A 20,389-nucleotide genomic window follows, 5' to 3' on the forward strand; every position below is an offset into this window, starting at 1 on the left:
AAATGTAATACAACGTTGCCACCTAGCGTTCAGATGTAGGCTATTTAACATTAACGTGACATTGCTTGTTTATTCTTTCGTCAACTCCATGCTTTTAGGAAAACAATCTTTTTATCATAGTTCCCTCTTCAATGGCGATTACCAGCTCGTTTTTTTTTGTAACAGAGATAGCTGTTTATTGTCCCTAGGTTTACAGAAACACCTATTCATGTTAATATGTAGCCTATGGAGTGCTGCCGACCACTGTTCATTACGGCCCAGAATGCCTTGCATGTCTTTATAACAAAACAACACAGTAAAACCTAAATGCCCGTAAACATATGCATTTGCATACTTGTAACATTTTTAATAATACTCTCCCATCATGATATTTAACAATAATGAAAAATTTTATATGAATACCGTCAATGTGAAAACAACTCTATTATGTAAGCTATATATCACTACTGTTCTTCTTGCATTTTAGTTCGTAAGTCCATACTATTCCATGGCAGAGCAAGAATTTCACGATATGGGCTTGGTTAGCCGGAGACATTGTGCATACTTAGAAGGCATTGTAATAGAAGTGCAAAGGTGAAAGGTAATAGTTACTAAATACCTGTGGGTGGTATACTGAATGCTGGAAACTTTTGGAATATTTCTTTTTTTTTTTAGCTTATGCACCCTCACATTGGAGTCGAGTTCATATACAAAATTTGGTATCGATATGTGACAGTGTTCCTGAGATATGGGCGACTTCCTGTTTAGTAACCGCTTCCCGATTTCGTTTTTGGCTGTGACGGGCAAACGCTTTTTGAAAAATCAAAAATCCTTTCTGTAACTTTTGTGAAGCTTGGTCCAAGGATCATGTGCGTCAAGTTTCGTGAAGTTCGGGACCAAATTTGTGACCTGTGAAACTTTAGTTTAGCTTTCTATTCAATCCAATATGGCGGAAGAATGACAAGGGTCAGTGACATCCTTTTCAATTTCCACACTACACCGGACTGTTTACAGTTGAGTCAAGGTAAAATGTCATTTTTGGTAGCTAATTTAGATACACTTATGGTGTGGGTACTTGCGTTTCTTTAGGAATCCGCCGTCTTGTTTTGTATAGAAATTAATAGTAAGTGACACATACTGTAGGCCTACTAAGAGGATGGAAACACAGGACTGGTGGTAATAGGGGGCGTTCCGATAGGCTACTACTTTTACTTTGCACATGCACCACTTTTGTTTTCCACATCCACGTAAAATGCGCTTGCACACACACACACACACACACACACCAATTTTACCTTGCATTGAAAATAATGTGTTTCAGAGTGCAGCAGTGCCGCTTCTTCGGCCTTTAGGCTTAGGACAGGGGTCGGCAACCTTTTTTGCCCGGAGAGCCACTTTTACCAAATGTATTTTTTTTTTTATCTCAGAAGAGCCACATAAAGATGGTTACAAGAAAAAGTTTGGATATTTAACGTACAGTTACTTTCATTCAACATAGGATTTTTTAATACGTTTTCTACTAGGCTAGTTTTAAAAGTAATGTGCAAGTAACTTGAAATGTAAAGTGGAATGAGAGAAGTATAGACCTAGGCTTCCCATGTAGGCTAAACACCACCCCCTATTTTCCCAGTGTCCTTTGTTATGCAAAGGAACATCATAGTTCACAACACAAAACTCAATTTTCATTGACATGTGATTGGCAAAATTGAACATTAGGCCTACCAGAGATTAGATTTGGTGATGGGCTTGGAGTCTGGCTGGCTCATATTCAGTGAGGTGAAGTTTCATGCAAGAATTGAGGCTGTCATCATTTAAGGGCAACTCCAAACAAAACTGTCATAGGCTATATCCATAACGCCAACTAAATAGCCGGCTATTACGCCTACCATGGCATTGTGTTGGCGTTATGGATGTGACAGGTTTGTGAATTTCCTTAAAGCGTGGCTGAGGTTTGTCTTTATATTTTTCATATGTGAGAAAGATTTCTCACATGCAAGTGGAATAGGGTTAAAGGAATTATCCGGAGTAAAATGCACTTTAGATCAATTTACGGATGATTGGGAGTACATACGTTGAGTTGACATCAAAATCATGTCATTCGGATGTGTTTTGAGAAAGTTCGATTTTACCGTTTTTAGTCAAAACTCGTTAGCCTGGAAGTGACCAGGGCATGTAATTTCGCCACTACAAAACGCTATTTTTATACCTCTTCTACAGTTCCAAACAACATTACACTTACGTGGTAGTGAGTAGAGGGTCCCTAAAGTCAAACCGAAGTATCACAAGGTCTTTATGTGTCTTTATTTTGACGACAGGACAAAATAGCATAGCATAAGGGTCAGGGTTAGGACTACAGGACAAAATAGCATAGCATAAGGGTCGGGGTTAGGACTGCAGGACAAGATAGCATAGCATAAGGGTCAGGGTTAGGACTACAGGACAAGATACCATTAGCATTAGGGCTAGGGTTAAGACTACAGGGTTAGAGTAAGGCTACTGTTAGGATTACAGGACTAGATCAGGTAGGGATCCCTCGATCCATTGAAACAATAGCTATCTGAGCTTTATTGCCCCAGGAAGTAATATAAGGGCTAGCAATAAAGCTAGTTGATGATTCACTGGATAATAACTGTAGGCTACAATAAAACCCATACTGAAAGTTTTGCATTTCATGTACTTAGAGAAGAGATAACATGTTTTGTTGTTTGTTTTAATAATGGCTAATTAATTATGTCTGTAGGACTGTAGTATGTTACAATTCCTGTGGTATACCAGTAACTCATCTATAGAGCTCATGTATACACTTCATTTTTAATGGCCAGTGCAGGAGCACAACTCATGAAATAATTAATTTAGAATCTTTGTCTGGAATGTCAGCTTTGGGACCTCCTTAATTAAATGTCATTTGTGTGTGCCCGGAGCGAGGCACTTAATAATTATATAATGACTGTAAAATGAAACATCCATCAGCTAGCAAGTAGGAGGATGTGGAGTTTACTGCCCAATACACGAGAACGTGAGAAACCCAATGAAAATAAATGCATTTACTGCAATTTTGTTTAATGCATTTAAGAAATAGTGGATAATACACAAATCACAAAATACCTTCAATATGCAGCATGATGTTTTGCACTGATGTGACCCCTACCCTACCCCAGGAAAAAAAGTCCACTTTTGCAATGAAATGCCCTTCCCTTCACCTCGGTGTGTTTAAAAAAGGTCCAGAAAAAAGGTTATTCTTGTTGACATCTGTTAGACCGACAGGCTGCCTCCCTATTACAATACATACTGTAAATATTGTGGCAAAAATGCTGGATAATAGACATGTATCCACATTCTAATGCAGCTTCACCATGTCTTCAAAACATATTACCACACTATTCACAGATCTGAGCCCTGATGGCCATAATGTGCTTATGCATCATGTGCATGATTTGGTCCCCACAGCCCGCAGCGGTCCTCTGTTGTGGGTGCCCCCTCAGTGAAGTTCTCCTGTTCAATGGGATTACTCCCACTACATCTCTATTGCTGTTGGGTCCTTTATGCCTTGGGATTTCCACATATATTCTCTATTCTCTTTCTTTCTTTCTCTCTCTCTCTCTCTCTCTCTCTCTCTCTCTCTGCATCACTTGACTCCCACAGTTTGTGCCGGGCTTGTTACTTTCTTGCATGGTATTTCTAAAGTGGTTAAAGGTAGGCCTACACAGTGCCTTATCGGTTAAACTGCTATAATTTGAATTTTCACAAAAGATGAGAAAATGTGTCCACTCTAGGCTAATATTTATTTTTCCTTTATGTCATTAGACCTACCACTGCTGTCAGAAACATTCAGAGCAACAGATGCAAGATGCGATCTGCAGCCTAGCTGTGGTGCACTCAATCAATCATTTACTTTTAACAGATAATATTAAGCAAATTACCCGTCAGTGTGATGAATGCAAGCATTATGTGTCTTATATAGTCCTGGCCAACTAGTTGTCTTATATGGGGGGGACTAACTAAGATATAATGTGCATATAGAAGGATTCATGCTGTGCAGGACCTGCTCACCAAAACCTCTAAATGGTAGATGGAAAAAAAAAAAAAAAAAAGATCTGTGATTTATGCTAACAGCAGGCGGTGGCAGAAAAGGGTCATGGCTGAGTGAGTCAGCATAGACAGACCCCCGTTGGCACACCTCGGCCCAGCTCAGCATCAGTCTGAGACCCTGAGGACCTCTTGACCAACACGCCAGCCTCCCTGTCATATAGACCTTAACCTGTCTGTGCATGTGTGAGAGAGGAGAGGCAGAGTGAGAGGGCAAAGAGTAAAGAGAATGGGCCTGTGAGACCCCGAGGACATCTCGAGCGCCACACCAACCTGTCTGTCAGAGTGTCTTCAATCACTCCGAGAGACATGACAGAAACAAAGAGAGAGAGAGAGAGAGAGAGAGAGAGAAATGAAAATGTGGAGAGGGGACAAGGAGGTGCACATGTTACATGTGCGAAATATCAGCACTGCAGACACTTTGACCTCCCCGTCGCCTTGCTTGCTTGCTGCTGCTCCTGCTACTAGTGCTGCTGCTGCTGCTGTTGCTGCAGGCTCACGGCAGAGCATGTGCCAGTAGGTCGCACATATTCTACCGGTTGCCAGGACTACGCAAAACAATGTCCGCCCTGTGTCTTTATCAGCTATTACAGGGTAATATGAGAGTGTTGCCACACAAGAATGCCCAGTGTAATTTGCATGTCAGAGGTCGGTGCCACACAATGTTCTTTATGCTTCCTGGGAGTGCAGATAGCTGTGACAGGTGGCCAGCTAAACAAATCAGGATTGGCTTAGAAGGTGGAAGGAGTGCTTGTTCAAAAGAAAGTTTGTTGAGCTCACCGGATAATTCCAGGGCTTTGACTCGATCAGGCTGTATACACCCTGTAATCCGCAGTTACTCGATCTGTACCATAATTGAATGTTTGGTTCCTCTACTTTTTGCAAGCTGTTCCTTCTACAACCAGGAAGCTTTGCACATGGCTTTGTTAATGAGGGAAACTCTGACACACGGAAAGAAAACATGAAAACAGACCCAGGTTTTTCCACATAACCCCCGTCCTTGCTGGTGCTGCAGAAACTATGAGCTAACAGAAAACAACAGCAAAGTCACTGTGTACTTCACAGGCTGTGCACTTAGAATTTAGATGCACGTGAGACATTGCACAACCCCGACATCCCCAAGTGTTGCTGCAATTCGACAGTTTAGCCAAAATCTATTTATAGTGCCATGCACATGGTTTTGTTCCTGCCAGAAACTGTCAGGGTCTTTTTGGACTAGGTTGATATAAAATGTTTCCCATAAAACATACTCTAGTGACATGTTTGCAAAGAAGACTGATGACGGCAGATAAAGTCACCTTGCTAGCTCTCTACCCCCCTCCTCTCCCCTCCCAACCAAAACACACACTCAGTTTCCCTGTCTGTTCACCTTTCCACAGTACACAAGTGACACTGACAACAGCACACACGCACACTCAAATATCAAGGGCTAGCTGTACCATCCTGTTGTTTCCGAAACATTAACTTTCCCCCGCAAGACAACACAGCCTGACAGAATGCTAAAAGAGCAAGCAAGGGGTGCCACAGACCAGGACAGAGACACAGCAGAGGAAGGACAAGAGAGAGGAGGGGGGAAGAAAGGCCAAATATGAACTTACTCTTCTCCTTGGAGAGGGAGCGCCACAGTGGAGCTTCACCTGTGCCACTGGCTGCACTGTCACCCCTTACACATACACACACAGGCAGGCAGGCAGACAGGCACGCACGCGTACATTCCAAATATGAACAAAAAAAATTGGAAAGAATCAAGACCCTAAAAGCAAACAGGAAGGACTGTGGCCTCTGCGCTTCCTGTGCCAGTGAGACTCACGCTGATGCTCCCTGGCTTAAAAGATGGAACTACAACAGAGTTCCCAGTCTGCCTCAGCCAATCGCAGTGCCTGCCTTTCCTCTCCCCCCTCCTCCCCCTCAAAGTTTCCCAGCCTGTGGTGGTGACTCCAGTGACGGAGGGAGCTCGCTGCAGCAACACCAGCAGCAGCAGCAGCAGGCATAGTAGAGGCAGGGCACACAAGCTGTACTCAATTCCCCTGCCTAGGTTGCCAAACAGCCAAAGACTATGTCGATCACCTGCATTGAGAGAAGAGGCAGAGATGTGTGCATCTGCACATGACATGCTAGCTCAGACCAGCATGATGCACTCTAAAGCAGTATCTATTGACATCAAATGTTTGCCGTTTGTCATTGCTAGGACCATTTCTTTATCCGTCCCCTCAAATGCCTTTGAGTGAGAGCTTATTGCAGCATCAGGGACAAACCTTGAACAAGCAAACGAGGTGAAATGGTTTAGTTGAGGAGGCTGGGGAAGCAATGAGGATGAAAAGGGACCCTGGATGTGCAAGCGCCCCAGGGGGACAGACCCTGGCCATGCGGACTTCCTGTCACTCACATTTCGGTCATGAGTAACACTCTGTGACTCACCGGCGACCCTCATTTCTCAAATAAGCAAATGCTACTGCATGCACAGGTACCTCATACCATGTTATTAATCATGACAGATGCAGCGATGTCCACAGAAAAACATGTTTAATTTTAGAAGCATTAGACTGTGGTCTGTGAGCTTTTATTAGCCTTGCAATACATTGCATCACAAATCAAGCGTGTGTACCATCTGAAGAAGCCCAGAGAATAAGTGTGCCATGATAATGTGACTGTTTACTTCGCAAGGGTTTTTTATGGATTTAAAATATACACTATATATATATATATATATATATATATAGCATTGTATATATATATATACAATGCTTTCCACACTTATTCACAGCCTGGTGTCAATAACAAGCACAGATTGGATATTAATTGCATATTTGCAACTCTAACCCTACATATAAAACAGATGTATTCAGACCGAAGTGAGAGAGATTAGCATCCTTGTCCCTGGAATGAGCACATTCTGCCCGTCTTTTGCATACACCCTGTTGTGCGTGACCTTGATATGATGTCAAGGACCCTGTGTACATCTGTCTGTACTATGCAGTCAGCGGCGTCTCAGTTACCCCTCTCACCACATGAGACTGAGTTTATACATCTTAAAGGAGAATTCCGGGGTGATATTGACCTAAAGTGTGTTGAAACATGATACCGAGTGTAAACGTATGTCTCATAGCTCACCTCGGCTTGTCCCCTGCACTCAGAAATCTGGCGCTAGTTAGCCAATGCTACCAACAGTGTTTCGTTGCGGTGCCTCAGGCATCGGCCTAGCCATGTTTTACACCATTTAAGAGGCTCAAAGTAGCTCCATACTTCATTACGAACAGCAACTGAATCCATGCATTTCCACTGAATTATTTTTGGAATCTGATCCCTTATCATACCTGTTCGTTCGTACTCGTCGCTTGACTTATCGTGACTAAATTCAAGATGGCGTCGAACGGTAAAATTCTTTAAGGTACTGTCTGTATAAATCGGCTTTTTCAAAGTTCTCCCTGTCTCGTTTTAAATGTCAAGGCCCTCGGAAGTCTACCAATGAAATATGGAGCTACTTTGAGCGTCGTAAATGGTGTAAAACAGTGATTTATTTGCATGGCTAGGCCGATGCCCGAGGCACCGCAACAAAACGGGCAGAATTTGGCAGCCGTGACCTACTGGTTAGCACTTCGGACCTGTAACCGGAGGGTTGCCGGTTCGAACCCCCACCAGTAGGCACGGCTGAAGTACCCTTGAGCAAGGCACCTAACCCCTCACTGCTCCCTGAGCGCCGCTGTTGATGCAGGCAGCTCACTGCGCCGGGATTAATGTGTGCTTCATCTCACTGTGTGTACACTGTGTGCTGTGTGTGTTTCACTAATTCACGGATTGGGATAAAAGCAGAGACCAATTTTCCCTCACGGGATCAAAAGAGTATATATCCTTATACTTACTTATACTGAAACACTGTTGGTAGCATTGGCTAACTAGGGCCAGATTTCTGAGTGCAGGGGACAAGCCGAGGTGAGCTATGAGACATACGTTCACACTCGGTATCATGTTTCAACACACTTTAGGTCAAAATCACCCCGGAATTATCCTTTAATGTGTCTAATAACCTTTCATTATTCTGCAGCACAGTGAATTAGCTCCTGATTGTCAGGGAGTTTGTTTACCTTGTCAGGGAGTTTGTTTACCTCCACCCAGGACAATTTTCATAAATTATAAGACTAAGTACAATACTTAACACTGAGGTAACTGGAAATTATCACTGGTGAAAGAAACACCTTAATCTCAGATCCTTTAATCTCAGTGTGATGTCTGTCTCTTGGGACTCCCATGCTTCTGAAACCATTATTTGAAAAGTTTGAGTGTTTGTATACAATGGAACAGCAATGGTGGCAAAACCCTTAAAACCGCCACTTCAATATTATAAACTGTTTGCGAACTCTACTCAGACCTTGCTCAGTGGAGGGGCTAACACGGCTAATATGATGTCAGTCAGTATTTTTTGACTTGATTCAGATGATGCATTTTCCAGAAGCAAATTGCATTTAGCTGCCTCAGTTAACTAGGCACCAGAGCAATTACTAATTAGATCCCCTAGACATTGTACGCAGAGAAGAAGCACAGACATCTCTTTATAACAAACTGTAAAAGGTAGATATTCAGTTGTAGGGTTATGTGAGGATAATTCAGAAGCAAACATAATGTCATAACCAGCACATTAAGATTACAATTATCTTTATTGTCCCATTGTGAAAATCTTGGTTTGGGTTTAATAGAAGGAATGTGACTTGCATATCATCGAAAGATGTGATTTTAGGGTTTTTCTGGCATGCAATGAAACTGCTCAGACAATTTCCTATATATGTACATCATTTCTTATTTTATTTCTTTAATTAATTTGAATTTTAATTCATGGGACAGCTGCACATTCAATAAAGCATATATGCACATGCGCAGAGTTTTCCTGAAGTGTGCTTTGAAATAACAAGGCAAATTACAGCTTGCCTTGCTCACAGAGACACATTCAAAGAACCAATTATGTCCTCAAAGCAATGACTGGAAATGCAGAGCGCTTGACACTTACATAACATCCCTCCCTTCTCCTGTGCGGTATCTGCCTACGACTTTAGCATTCACTATAATTCCAACCCAACATACGGATGTCAGGATTTCTATTATAAATGACGCCAACCAAATAATGAAGCCCACTCAAGACCATGTTCTTGTATACAGTATAAGAAGGAGGGTAATGAAATGTAATGGACTCGTGCTAGGCTGATTGCAGCCTAGGAATGAGTCTGGCTCTGATTTGACACTGGTCTGTTTCAGAAACCACAGCTGTCTTGGTAACAGTAAATAAAGAACTGGTGGAGGAAACCAAGTTGGACATAAATCAGAGACAGATCAAGAGACAGAATTACAGGTTTAGGGCGTAAGAGATAGGGGTAGAATTCAGAATCAGGCCTTCAGGTAGAATCAGGAAGACAGCAACAACCAAAGCTAAGGGAAGTGTTACAGTCAATCAAAGCTTTAAAGATGCTCAAAATTAAAGAGTAAAAGAATGAGAGAGAGAGAGAGAGAAAGAGAGAGAGAGAGATGAAAGGGGTGAAAGATGGCTGGTCCATCACATGAACAGATGCTGAATCTTTTGCCACTAAATTTTCACACATTTAGAGCCATGACCTACTTTATACTGCAAGACCAAATAGCCCACAGAGGATAGCTGAAACACATTCTGAGGGAAAACACTGCCACAACACATTAAGTTAGCAGGAGGGCAAGTTCATCAGAAATGCTGGTGAATTCACCCAGAAAGAAAGAGAGAGAGAAAGAAAGAGAATGAAAGAGAGAGAGAAAACCAAAACAAAAATATTTGACATTTTTGACACATGTTCCTTAAGTTGCTACAATGCTTATATAATATATTTGCATATATAAAGCTGCCAATTTGATGCACAAAATTGTTTTTGTCATCAAGTTAAATGACCTTGTTTACATGGGAGTTGAATTAGTACATTCTTAGCCATATGCCATCTTTGGACATTAAGTTAGACATTAACTAGATTTCCCTTGTCCACTTATGGCTCAGTTGAGAGCCTGAGGCCATGCAAATGAATATGGGGAAATAAATGGATGTCATCTGCAGGATCCATCTAGGCAAGATCAATAGCCTCACAGAACTACATGTGTACTACCCAATGTTTTTGAATTAAAGGTACAGCGATCATATGCAATTTCAAGCCCATAACATTTTTGTCACATTCAGCAATCATCTCCTCATGATTCACTAGCTGCCCATTCCGTGAGTACACTGTAAATAGCCCAGTAGATAACCCAGGTTTGGAAAAATGGAAACAAACAAAGTGGGGGCCCCAAACAAAAATGAAGCCTTGTGTGGAGTTTCTCTGGGAATACTGAAGGGAGGGATGAACTACCTCTGTTTTATTTGATCCTTGGTTAAAATATAATGTACAGTGTTTTGGACAAAAGCTAATCATTTTAAATATAAACATAAAAATAAACAAACGCGACTTCTTATGCAACCGCTGATTGCACCTTTAATGAGAATGCTTAAAGATTTGAGGCAATGCTGTTTTGAGATATAACTAAAAATGTTGCCAAATTATATTCTGCTAATTCTAGTCCTAGATATTCATTCTACAGACATAGGCAAGCTGAATTTAAAATTCAGCTTGCCTAAGTGCTCTAACACTTATACAACCCTGTTTCCCCCCTCGCTGGTAATTTTGCCTCTAGAAATATAATTTCTTACCAAAATCTTGGTATTGCCAAGAATAATATGTTAATGTCCCCACTACCACATCTTCAATCCTATGTGAACAATTACATATTGTATATGAAGTATGTCTTTTCAATAAACTATTACAAAAAACAAAAAGTAGTGTTCATGTCTAAATCTGAAGGCTATGGAAAATTACAATAGTGAACACTCAGTACTGTTGCAGTACTTTATCAGTGATATGGTCCTCTGACAAGATCCATGAACAGTGGTCTCATTCTTCAACCACAGCTGCTATGCTGTATTTCTCCAGAGGAGGGAGCACACACGCTACTTGTGGACATTAAAGATCTGGTTTGGCCATGGTGGGGTGAACCAATGATGTAAAATGGAAACACCATTACACTTTAGTTGTGATTGACGTATTAGGCCAAAGCATGGCAGTAACAATTATTATAGCCTAATAATTACTATTATTAAAGTTAATTGATTTGTGGGTGAATTCAGGTGTGATGTGTCAACACGTTATTAGCCGCAGGCCTAACTTGAGAAACCACATGTATGCTCCTACTACTGCAAAATAAATGTTGGATCAACTTCACCTTTGCACTGCAACATCACATGATTGACCCCAGTCAACAATGGCAACATTAACTTTTTCTTTCAGTTTTTGCTTCCTCCATAAAAGCATACATGTTGTTTGCAAAGAGATCCACCCATATAACAGTGATAACAGCATTTATTTGGACATTATAAATATACGTAAAACATTTGTTTTTTTTACATTCAATTCTGTTATATATATATATATATAAAAGCCATCCTGACAGGCAGAGAAAACCAAGAACACCTCACCTAGAATATTCCTTAGAGAAGATGTGCCAAGTTTTCATACTCTCCCATCATTTAACACCGGTGTTTATTTGTCCTTAAGAGACACTCGGTAAACATGTCATGGGGAGAGGTCCAAAGCCAAACCAAGGACATTACAGTCCTGAGGACCACAACTGGTACAAGTCTGGAGCCTTTGCTGGGCTAGACAGCTACAAGCCCCTTCCCGATCTCTTGACGCAACATCACATCTTTGGAGAAACAGGAAACCTCAAGTGATGGTTTCTTTGAGTATTCATAAGAGAGATGGGGTGGATGCTAACTAGTCCGGTTGTGACAGAGTGGGCCAGGTTTGATTCTCTATTGAGCACAAAGATATCATGGGAGTCAGATAAATTAAAGAGCAGTAGAACAACATCTGTAAACATTTAGCATTTCCTTTTTAAAAAAGCATCATTCCGTTTCAGTGGTATTAACATGCTAAACTGCTTAACTCTGATGGCTAGGATATACAAAAAAAAAAGTTTACAACAAAATATACAAAAAACATTAAAATATCTTGGATTGGATATGTAAAAATTGCTTGTAGAAGAAAGGCTTGTAGAATGCTACCATGGCATAAAAAGTCCCTTTACGAGATGTTCTAACGAGGGAAGGAAAGAACAAAATAAGACAAATGCCCCAACGACAACAGCATTGCATGGGTACTTCTAAACCAACATTCTTCACCAGGTTAACCAAAGAAAGTCTCGGGAGATTCAAGCGATTGTCAGCGTGTAGATGCCGTCCGGTCAAGCCTCTACTCATCTTTGTTATGGAGCACCCCATTTCCATTGGGGTCGGGCCCCTTGGCCCGCAGCACTTTGGGGAGCCTCTTGCCCTTGGTGTAAGCGTGGTACCAGAAGTTGAGGAAGAGCAGCAGAAAGACCATGCCATAGAGGGCGACGATGTACACAAAGATGGGGTACTGGTAGCCGCAGTCCTCCATGAAGAAATACTGACTACTGTGGCAGGTGACTATGACAAACTGGATCTGAGAACATACAAAAAGCATCAGATCAGCTGATGGACCATTTACCATGGAGCCCTAATGATTTATATACCTCCTATACTGTAGCTTGATAGCCAATGTAATGTACACCTTTGGCTCCAAATGGGTTGAATGGACAAGTACTGTCGCTTGGTGGGGAGAAATCATTGAGCCATACTTGAAACATTACGCGGGGGAACTATGATGGAAATTGGCTTGCAAGAGTTCCTCTCTAAATCTGGCTTCACATTTATCTTCTATTGTGTTCATATCAGTTACCCAAAACAATATTATGGTTTCTACCTGCTATTATTATCCATTGGCGTAAGACTGAAAAGTCAGCCTTTTGTGTTGTGTTTAAAACTTTATTATATATTTGTCCATCACAAAGAAACCAAAGTGTGTATATATATACACATTACCAGTCAAAAGTTTGGACACACCAACTCTCAAATTTATATACTTTTTCTTTATTTATCTGAGTAGGTGGTTATTATTATGAAATAGCCCACATGGATTAATGTTGTAAGCAAACAAAAAGTGTAAATAAAGCTACATTTTCAATATTTGAAATTCTTCAAGGTACAGACCTTTTGCTCAGTCTCTCAACCAACTTTCTATAGTCAGCTAAAATGGATTTCCAACACATTGTGAGCATTTGTTAGCTGCTTGTCTTTCAATGATTTTATTTGAAAAGAATGAAGTTGGCTTTAATAATATAAATTATCGGCAAAGTTGTCATAGAGGTAAACAGTGAAGGATATGAAATGTGGCGCATGAAAATAATATATTTCTAGAGACCTTTGTCTTCTGTCATACTTTGGCTGTTGAAGGTATTGTTGTACAATATAGTAAAAAAAAGGAATAAAATAAAAAAAACTATGAATAAGTGTGTGTCTGGGAGTGTGTATATATGTATGCATGTTTATATAATAAAAAAAAAGAAGTGTTTCATCTCTTTTTATTTACATTTTTATGAAAAATGCCATGTCCATAATTATTCATAACCTTTTAAAATAATCATTGGAAACATCTTTATTTGCATTCTCAGCTCTTAAAATGGTTCTTATCATACCTAACAAGCCTCTCCATGTGTCCACAATGATTGTAGGCCGCACCTTTATAGCAGCAATCTAGGTTTTGAGGCAGGAACGATTATTTGCCATCACTCTGGCCTTGTGCTCATTTTTTTGACAGAGTGAGGTCTGGACTATGGCTGGGCCACTCTAAAATGTTGATATTGTTCTATGTTAACCATTTCTTGCCTTGTTTGGCTGTATGTTTGGGATCAACCTCATCTAAAAAAAGATAAAAGCTAAAGATATTTCCATTGATTATTTAAAAAGGGCATAAATAATTTTGGACAAGCCATTTTTCATAAAAAATGTTTAAAAAGATGAAAAACGCTTATTTTTTTTTTTTTTATTCCATGTTTCTACCACATTGTCTTACAACCTTTAGCCATGTGGCAGTGTCATTTTCAGTCAGAACTCAAATTAAATCAATATTTGCCAGGGGTATGAATAATTTTGTTCTTAACTGTATATAACAATGGACTCACCAGCTGAATTGATGTGAGATGCTTCTTCCACCAGAGGAATTTTTGGAAAGAAGGCCCCAAGGCTGACAGGCCGTAGTAGGTGTACATGATGACATGGACAATGCAGTTCAGAAGGCCATGGAAGGTTCCGATTCCGCCTACAGCAGTCAACAAAACAGTGTGGCATGACATTTGCATCCCATCATTTGAGGTCAAACGGACCCCCCTCCCTTAGGAGCCGAGATATGCAAAACCGTACCTGGAGCAAACTTTACACCAAACCACCAGGTGAAAGGCATGATGGCGTGATGGTACACGTGGAGGAAGGTGATCTGGTTGTTCTTTTTACGCAAAACAAAGAAAATCTGTGCAACAAAGATAAATAATTTGCCACTTGGTCAATTTGAGCTCTGTGGCAGAATCACACAAACACACAAGTGACTTCCTGGCATGGACATGAGACAGAATAGGCCCCCAGAGACACTTACTGTATCCAGCAGTTCAGTGAACTTGGAGAAATAGTACAGCCAGCAGGTTTGAACCATCTGGGAATAAGCAGACAAGAACCTTAACAGCATGGCTAGCAGACCTAAATGCAAACAGACTCTTTAGTCAGAGCACTAGCTGCATCTTCCTAATTAATAGGGGTATTCTCAGTCACATTCACTTCAAGGATGAGAATCAAATGTAATTTTCACATATCCTCTTCTATATTCTATCCAGAGATGTTTTTTATGCAGTGTGTAGTAGATTGCTTCTTTTTCTCTGGAGATAAAAAAAAAACGAGAATAGAAAATGCTATGACATTAACATTTTTCAACATGTGTTGCTTATAATTCCAAAGTCACTGGAGTACAAACCAGGCAGATCACCCCTACAGAATGTACATGACTGCTTTTGTTAAATGGCTGCATGAATAGTAATACCGTAGAGAAACCAGACTGAGTCCTCTTCAGCAGGTCAAGTCACATTCCTGAGCTTACCCTCATAGCCTGTGGAGAGTGGGAATAGTCCACGGGGTCACATTTGAAGCTGTATCCTGTCCCCCATCCCGACATGACAAACTGGAGAGAGAAGTGTATGTAAACACAGAGCTTACAACAGATTAGAAAAATAAAGTAGAATTGTTTCAAATTGATCAGTGGATGATTTCTGTAGATACTTCATAGAAATTGAAGCAAAACTTTCTTTTTTTATAGCTGTACTCAAGCTATTGTTTGGTATTGCTGTTATCTGTATGAATATGTAGAATTTTAAGAACACCTTCCCTTATTGTAATGGTTAAAAAAGGTGCAAAATGCAAGTTGTGGTCCAATATTAAAATCTTACTAGACCAGCCTTAGTATTACTCTGAAGGAATACGGAGAATATAAATCAATATCCCAGCCTTTCTTCAAAAACAAAAACATGTTTATTAGTGTTAGAGGACAAAATCTCATCACAAGATGACATCATGCCCTTTTATCACCCAAGATGAGGATCCATCCACCAACATATACTTCCATTAAACTCTACAAAAATGGAAAAAGATGTGCTCCATTTTTGAGACAAAATAGGAATCTGATTTGTGAAAAAGGAATTTCATCCAATGGAAAATGTCAAAAGTAAAACAAAGCTACCCTGCGTTAACAATTTTATTGCAATCACCACTCAAGTATCCCTCCGACAGCATGCAAATCAGTGGATACATTTGCATTGGCAAAAACAAACACTGTTAAAACAAGAAGTTCAGACTAGGGTCATTCTAATGACAAACCATGCATGTTTTCTGTCACGACACACTAAAGGGATAGTTCCACTAGAGGCAAACCTAAGAAAGGGCATATACCCCATGGAGAATACTTAAGAAGTCACAACCACCCTTCACTTGTTCCAAAGGCCACTACGAGAGCAAAGCGGTCATGTCTACTTACCTCATAACTCATGTAAACGGACAGTGCCACTGAGCTGAAGTTGTAGACAATGAGGATCGGCCTCAAGTTAAAGGGCTTGCGGTTCTCCATCAACCTGGGCCCCAGTGATTTGACGAAGTAGATGTAGGAAAGAAGGATGACCGTTTGTGGAAACGGGGACGACATGAGAAACCAGCCGTCCAACCTAGGGTCTGAGCAGAGGTGAAGTCCAGTTAGATCATTAAATGACCAAGTCAAAGTCAAGGAGGAAGTGGGATGAGTGACAGCTGATATAGACTTACTGACCGGCATCTTTGAGCCATTCATCATACAGATGCACAGCTCTATAAGTGTACTCGCTGAATGCCATTTCAGCCAGGGATTAAAGCCTGGAAAAGAAAGGTAAATATATGCATCACTGGCAACAAATGCTAACGACAGCAGCATACATGTAACTATCTGAAATAGGCTATGGGCCACTATGATCTATGTGTAGTGTGTACGACTTGGTTTGCAAAGTAAAGTGAGTATAATTTCTGAATAAAAATTCACCGCCCAAACTTCTCAACGAAACACCAGCCATTCATACTTCCAACGCACAGCCTCATTTCACCATGTCTAAAGGTTACAACACAACAGTGCGACCCATGCAAGAAGGCTTCATTTACGCACATGAAAGATGCCATTGAGAGACGGCAGAGAGCAACATCAGCAATTCTGCCATTCTCCATTCTCTCCAGCAAGGTCAGGGAGAAACAAGCGTTCAAGTGTTGAGAAACAATAGCACACAGTAAGGTTATGTTAAGCACGCCGTGGCAACAGAACCACTAATATTCTTGAGTGTGGTAGTGAAAAGAAAGATGCAACAAAGATGGCAAAAGGACAAGATCTGTGCGGACATTTTCTTTTTGCATCTTACTGCACTTATTCACACTCATATAGAAAAACATTGAAATGTCAAAATAAAATGGATTTAGTCAGTCTCTGGTGAAGTTGTGATGCTGTTTACAAAAAGTCCAAGGCATTTGGTCGGTCACTTCAAAATGGCTTGCATCAATCAGAGTAGTGACAGTGCTTCAGTAATGGCATTCAAGTAATCACACTGCTGTCAGCTTTCCTTTTCAAAGGTGATAACGGTTAATGAGATACATGTGGTATGAAATAGGCTACACATTCTGGAATTTTGTTTCTCCTCCACCCAATGGTCTACTCCAGCATTTAAGAGTAAAATAGGCTACATGAATGGCAGATAAAAAAAAAGTCGGTGACCAATATCTGTAATGGAGCATTGGAAGTGATTAAAATTCAAGATTTGGAGGTAGGATTATCCCAAATCATTGCTGTGGTGTTCATCTTTCAGTTGTGATCTTAAATGTAAAAAAAATTGCAACTTTGGGTAGTATAAAACCAAACAGAAGATTCGCATCTCATCATCAATGAGAAAATCAAGTGCTTACTACAGGCAATAACACGTCAGGACAACTAGGCTAACAGAAGTGATAGAGTGTGGCAACACCTGTCTCAAAGCAAGGTGTGTCTCATCTCTGCTCCCACGGTTGAGTTCGAACACTAGGCTATTAAATGCAAATAAAACTTAAACACAGTAGATATATCGCAGCCTATATCTATACTAAATGCAAAGTAACTCATAACGGACAAATATACATTTAACAACTGATGAAGACCTCCATTTTACGCATAAAATAGTGTAACTGAGAAGTGAATTGAGCAACACTAGCCTCCGACTTCCTTGTTCAGGTCCAGAAGCGCAACAGGTTCAACAGGCATGGTTAAATCAAAATGTTGTAGACTAACAGAATAATCAAGCAAATGTTTAGAGACGTGTATCTTTAGACTACTGGGGAAAGCTTGCCAGGGCCTATGAAACAAATGACTTCATTCACAATTCAGATAGAATAGAGTGGGCATAACGTTAACAAAGTCTGCAGTATATTTCATTAACTTCAGTTTCATAAGGCGAATCAGAAACACTGACTTTTAAACAATTAAGAATGTTCAACAACTATAGCCATCGACACAATGGTAAGACTACATAGCCTACTTCTTTAGCGTAAAATCAATCTCTGGAAATGAAGCGCAATCGTTGGTACTTATTCAAAAACCAAAGCAAATCATTCATGAACAATGCCAACATGTATCCAGTTGTATTGCAAGGAGACAATGCTACAGAACATTAGGCCTACATTTGAAAACTTCTGGCCTGGTAAAGGAACATTAACATCAGCCTTTTGAAATGAAAAAACTCATTTAAAGAAACTGCCGATCTCCCTGTCATTCTATCCAATTCACCTCTCCGAATAATTAAGCTAAAGTAATCATCACACACCTGTCCGATTCTCCGGCTCCAGTCCCTGCCGCACGTTTCTCTACTCACCCCACGCAATGAGGTCTGATTGCTGATGAAGACAATTTGGAAGGGGTGTGTTCACGCTGGTTACTAGTCTCGCACGGACCTCAGCGAAGCTAGGCGGAGACTTCCCGGTGGCGTTCATCCTCAATCACGCTATCACCCCTGATTGGCCTGAAGGCTATCCATACAGATGTGGGTCTCTCTTGAAATGGCCTGGTACTGTGACAATACAAGTCCATGGGCCCTTTACAAAATTTGTAAATGTATAGATTTAATCTATTGTCAGATGCATAAGCTAGAATCTTAATGATCTGTGGTGTGACTGTAGTTATGTAAAGAGGTTTGTAATTCCAAAAATTAAATTATTTGTTTACATATGTTACACACAACAATCAACAATGATGCAGTTACATGTTTATTATTAAAAACGAAACATAAAATTAATACAATCTTGCTTGTTACAGAGCCTGCTCAATTCACAGTGATATAAATGTCCTCCATGTGCATAATTTATTGTTTAGTGTAAGTGTGTTACAGTTCCTGTAATAACTAGAACACGTATTTCAATCTAAACATTCATCACATTCCCTCACATACAATATACACATCAGGCTCATGACTGACTTTCACAAATCCCAGCAGTTTGGGAATGAAAAAGAAAAGAGAAGTAAGACACATCCATAAATGAAAACACTAGTGGTGTTAAAATACACCTAAAGGCGTTCTTGGAGCTCCATCACATGACTGACAGCATGTTCTGCATTGTTGCTGTACAGAAAGCTAGGCAGGTTTTGTAAGCCAAAGGCAGTGGAGATGCATTCTTCGGCTTCCGTCTTCCTTCAGTCCTCGTCACTGCTCCATGCATCCACAAAAGCAGGGTTCACTGCAGCCTGTTGCCCACCCTGTCAACAAATTTTTGCTTAAATATTTCAGTCCAATCTCTCACCATGGAAACTAATGAAAGCCAAACATATATTCTTAAAGAGTGTAAAAGCCTTGAAGCCTTGTAAAAGCTATCCAGGCTTGCTAATGAAACACTGTTTTAATCTGGGAAAAGACAGAGGCACATATAGGTCTGTTTGTGTAATTACAACCACATTTCACTGAATGATATCCTTATACATAAACCCATTGCCACTTTCTTCCAAACAGGCCCACTACCATTTTGTGCATACCGTAATTTCCCAAATACACAGGGGCGTTTAATATGGTATTAATATGGTTTTGTTTTTTTAACGTGCATAAAACACTGTCCTGCGGTTCATACACAATGCGGCTAATACACAGGAAATTACTGTACAAACACATTAGGTGTCTATCATGATACAGTCTGACAGTACTATGCCAGCAAAATGATCACATTCAAAATAGTCAGTTAGATTTTACAAAAAATATCATTATTGATTAATTATTATTTTGCCTTGTGCCTTTATTCAAATAAGTCTGTCATTCATCTTGATTCATATAATACTGTCTATGCAGCCTGGCAGACTACTCAACTAACATTGGCTTTGTGACTGCAGTTGCATAAACCAACGTCAATTGCATCAGTTAGCACTGCTACCCCTACCTATTGCTTTAAATGTATATAGCCACATTTAGCTAGTTAGCAATAGAGCCACAGCTAAAACAGGTTAAACAGGACAGCTTGTTAAGCATGTCAGTTTGTTATTCATCCTTTAGGAATGTGTTGTGAGGAAATCGTTGCTATAGGTGTAAGCTGTCACTGCCTGTCCGATGTCTCAGGAACTCTTCAGACGCTGTCAATATCCAAGGCATTTTCCGCGACTCTAGGAGAGCACTGACAAAGATGCAAAGATGCCAGGGCTTTTTATCCTACCTTGACAGTGGCAGTCTCTTCATCTTCAATGTCAGATTGCCTCAACACAGGAACCCAGGCTAAGATGTTGCAGTCCTTGCCCCCGCTATACAGTTCCTGCAAATACAAAGGGCTGTCAAAGTATTGACTCTTTCAATATGTTCCTAGAGAGTTTCCGGTTGAAAT

General features: G+C 40.4%; 2 protein-coding genes across 4 annotated transcripts in view; both read right to left on the reverse strand.

Moving 5' to 3' along the window:
- The window catches only part of pde4d (phosphodiesterase 4D, cAMP-specific), a 159,247-nt gene extending 153,424 nt beyond the window's left edge, over positions 1 to 5,823 (reverse strand). The window contains exon 1 of the mRNA XM_048242885.1: positions 5,664 to 5,823. The gene's annotated coding sequence lies outside the window, so the exon portion shown is untranslated. The remainder of the gene's footprint in view (positions 1 to 5,663) is intronic.
- A 5,618-nt stretch (positions 5,824 to 11,441) lies between these two features.
- Positions 11,442 to 18,481, reverse strand: elovl7a (ELOVL fatty acid elongase 7a). Of its 3 annotated transcripts, none has more exons than XM_048242722.1 (8): positions 18,409 to 18,481; positions 16,320 to 16,402; positions 16,035 to 16,225; positions 15,105 to 15,185; positions 14,610 to 14,666; positions 14,381 to 14,486; positions 14,143 to 14,279; positions 11,442 to 12,584 (listed from the first exon to the last, which is right to left on the reverse strand). In XM_048242722.1, the coding sequence occupies exons 2-8, from the start codon at positions 16,381 to 16,383 to the stop codon at positions 12,351 to 12,353; spliced, it is 870 nt and encodes a 289-aa protein (XP_048098679.1). In that variant the 5' UTR covers positions 16,384 to 16,402; positions 18,409 to 18,481; the 3' UTR covers positions 11,442 to 12,350. The 3 variants fall into 3 exon arrangements, with proteins under 3 accessions (XP_048098679.1, XP_048098677.1, XP_048098678.1); XM_048242720.1 differs by having other exon boundaries at positions 18,361 to 18,459; XM_048242721.1 differs by lacking the exon at positions 18,409 to 18,481 and adding an exon at positions 16,686 to 18,305.
- Positions 18,482 to 20,389: the final 1,908 nt, after the last annotated feature.

Source organism: Alosa alosa, chromosome 5, assembly GCF_017589495.1.
Source record: "Alosa alosa isolate M-15738 ecotype Scorff River chromosome 5, AALO_Geno_1.1, whole genome shotgun sequence".
NCBI classification, from domain to species: Eukaryota; Metazoa; Chordata; class Actinopteri; order Clupeiformes; family Clupeidae; genus Alosa; species Alosa alosa.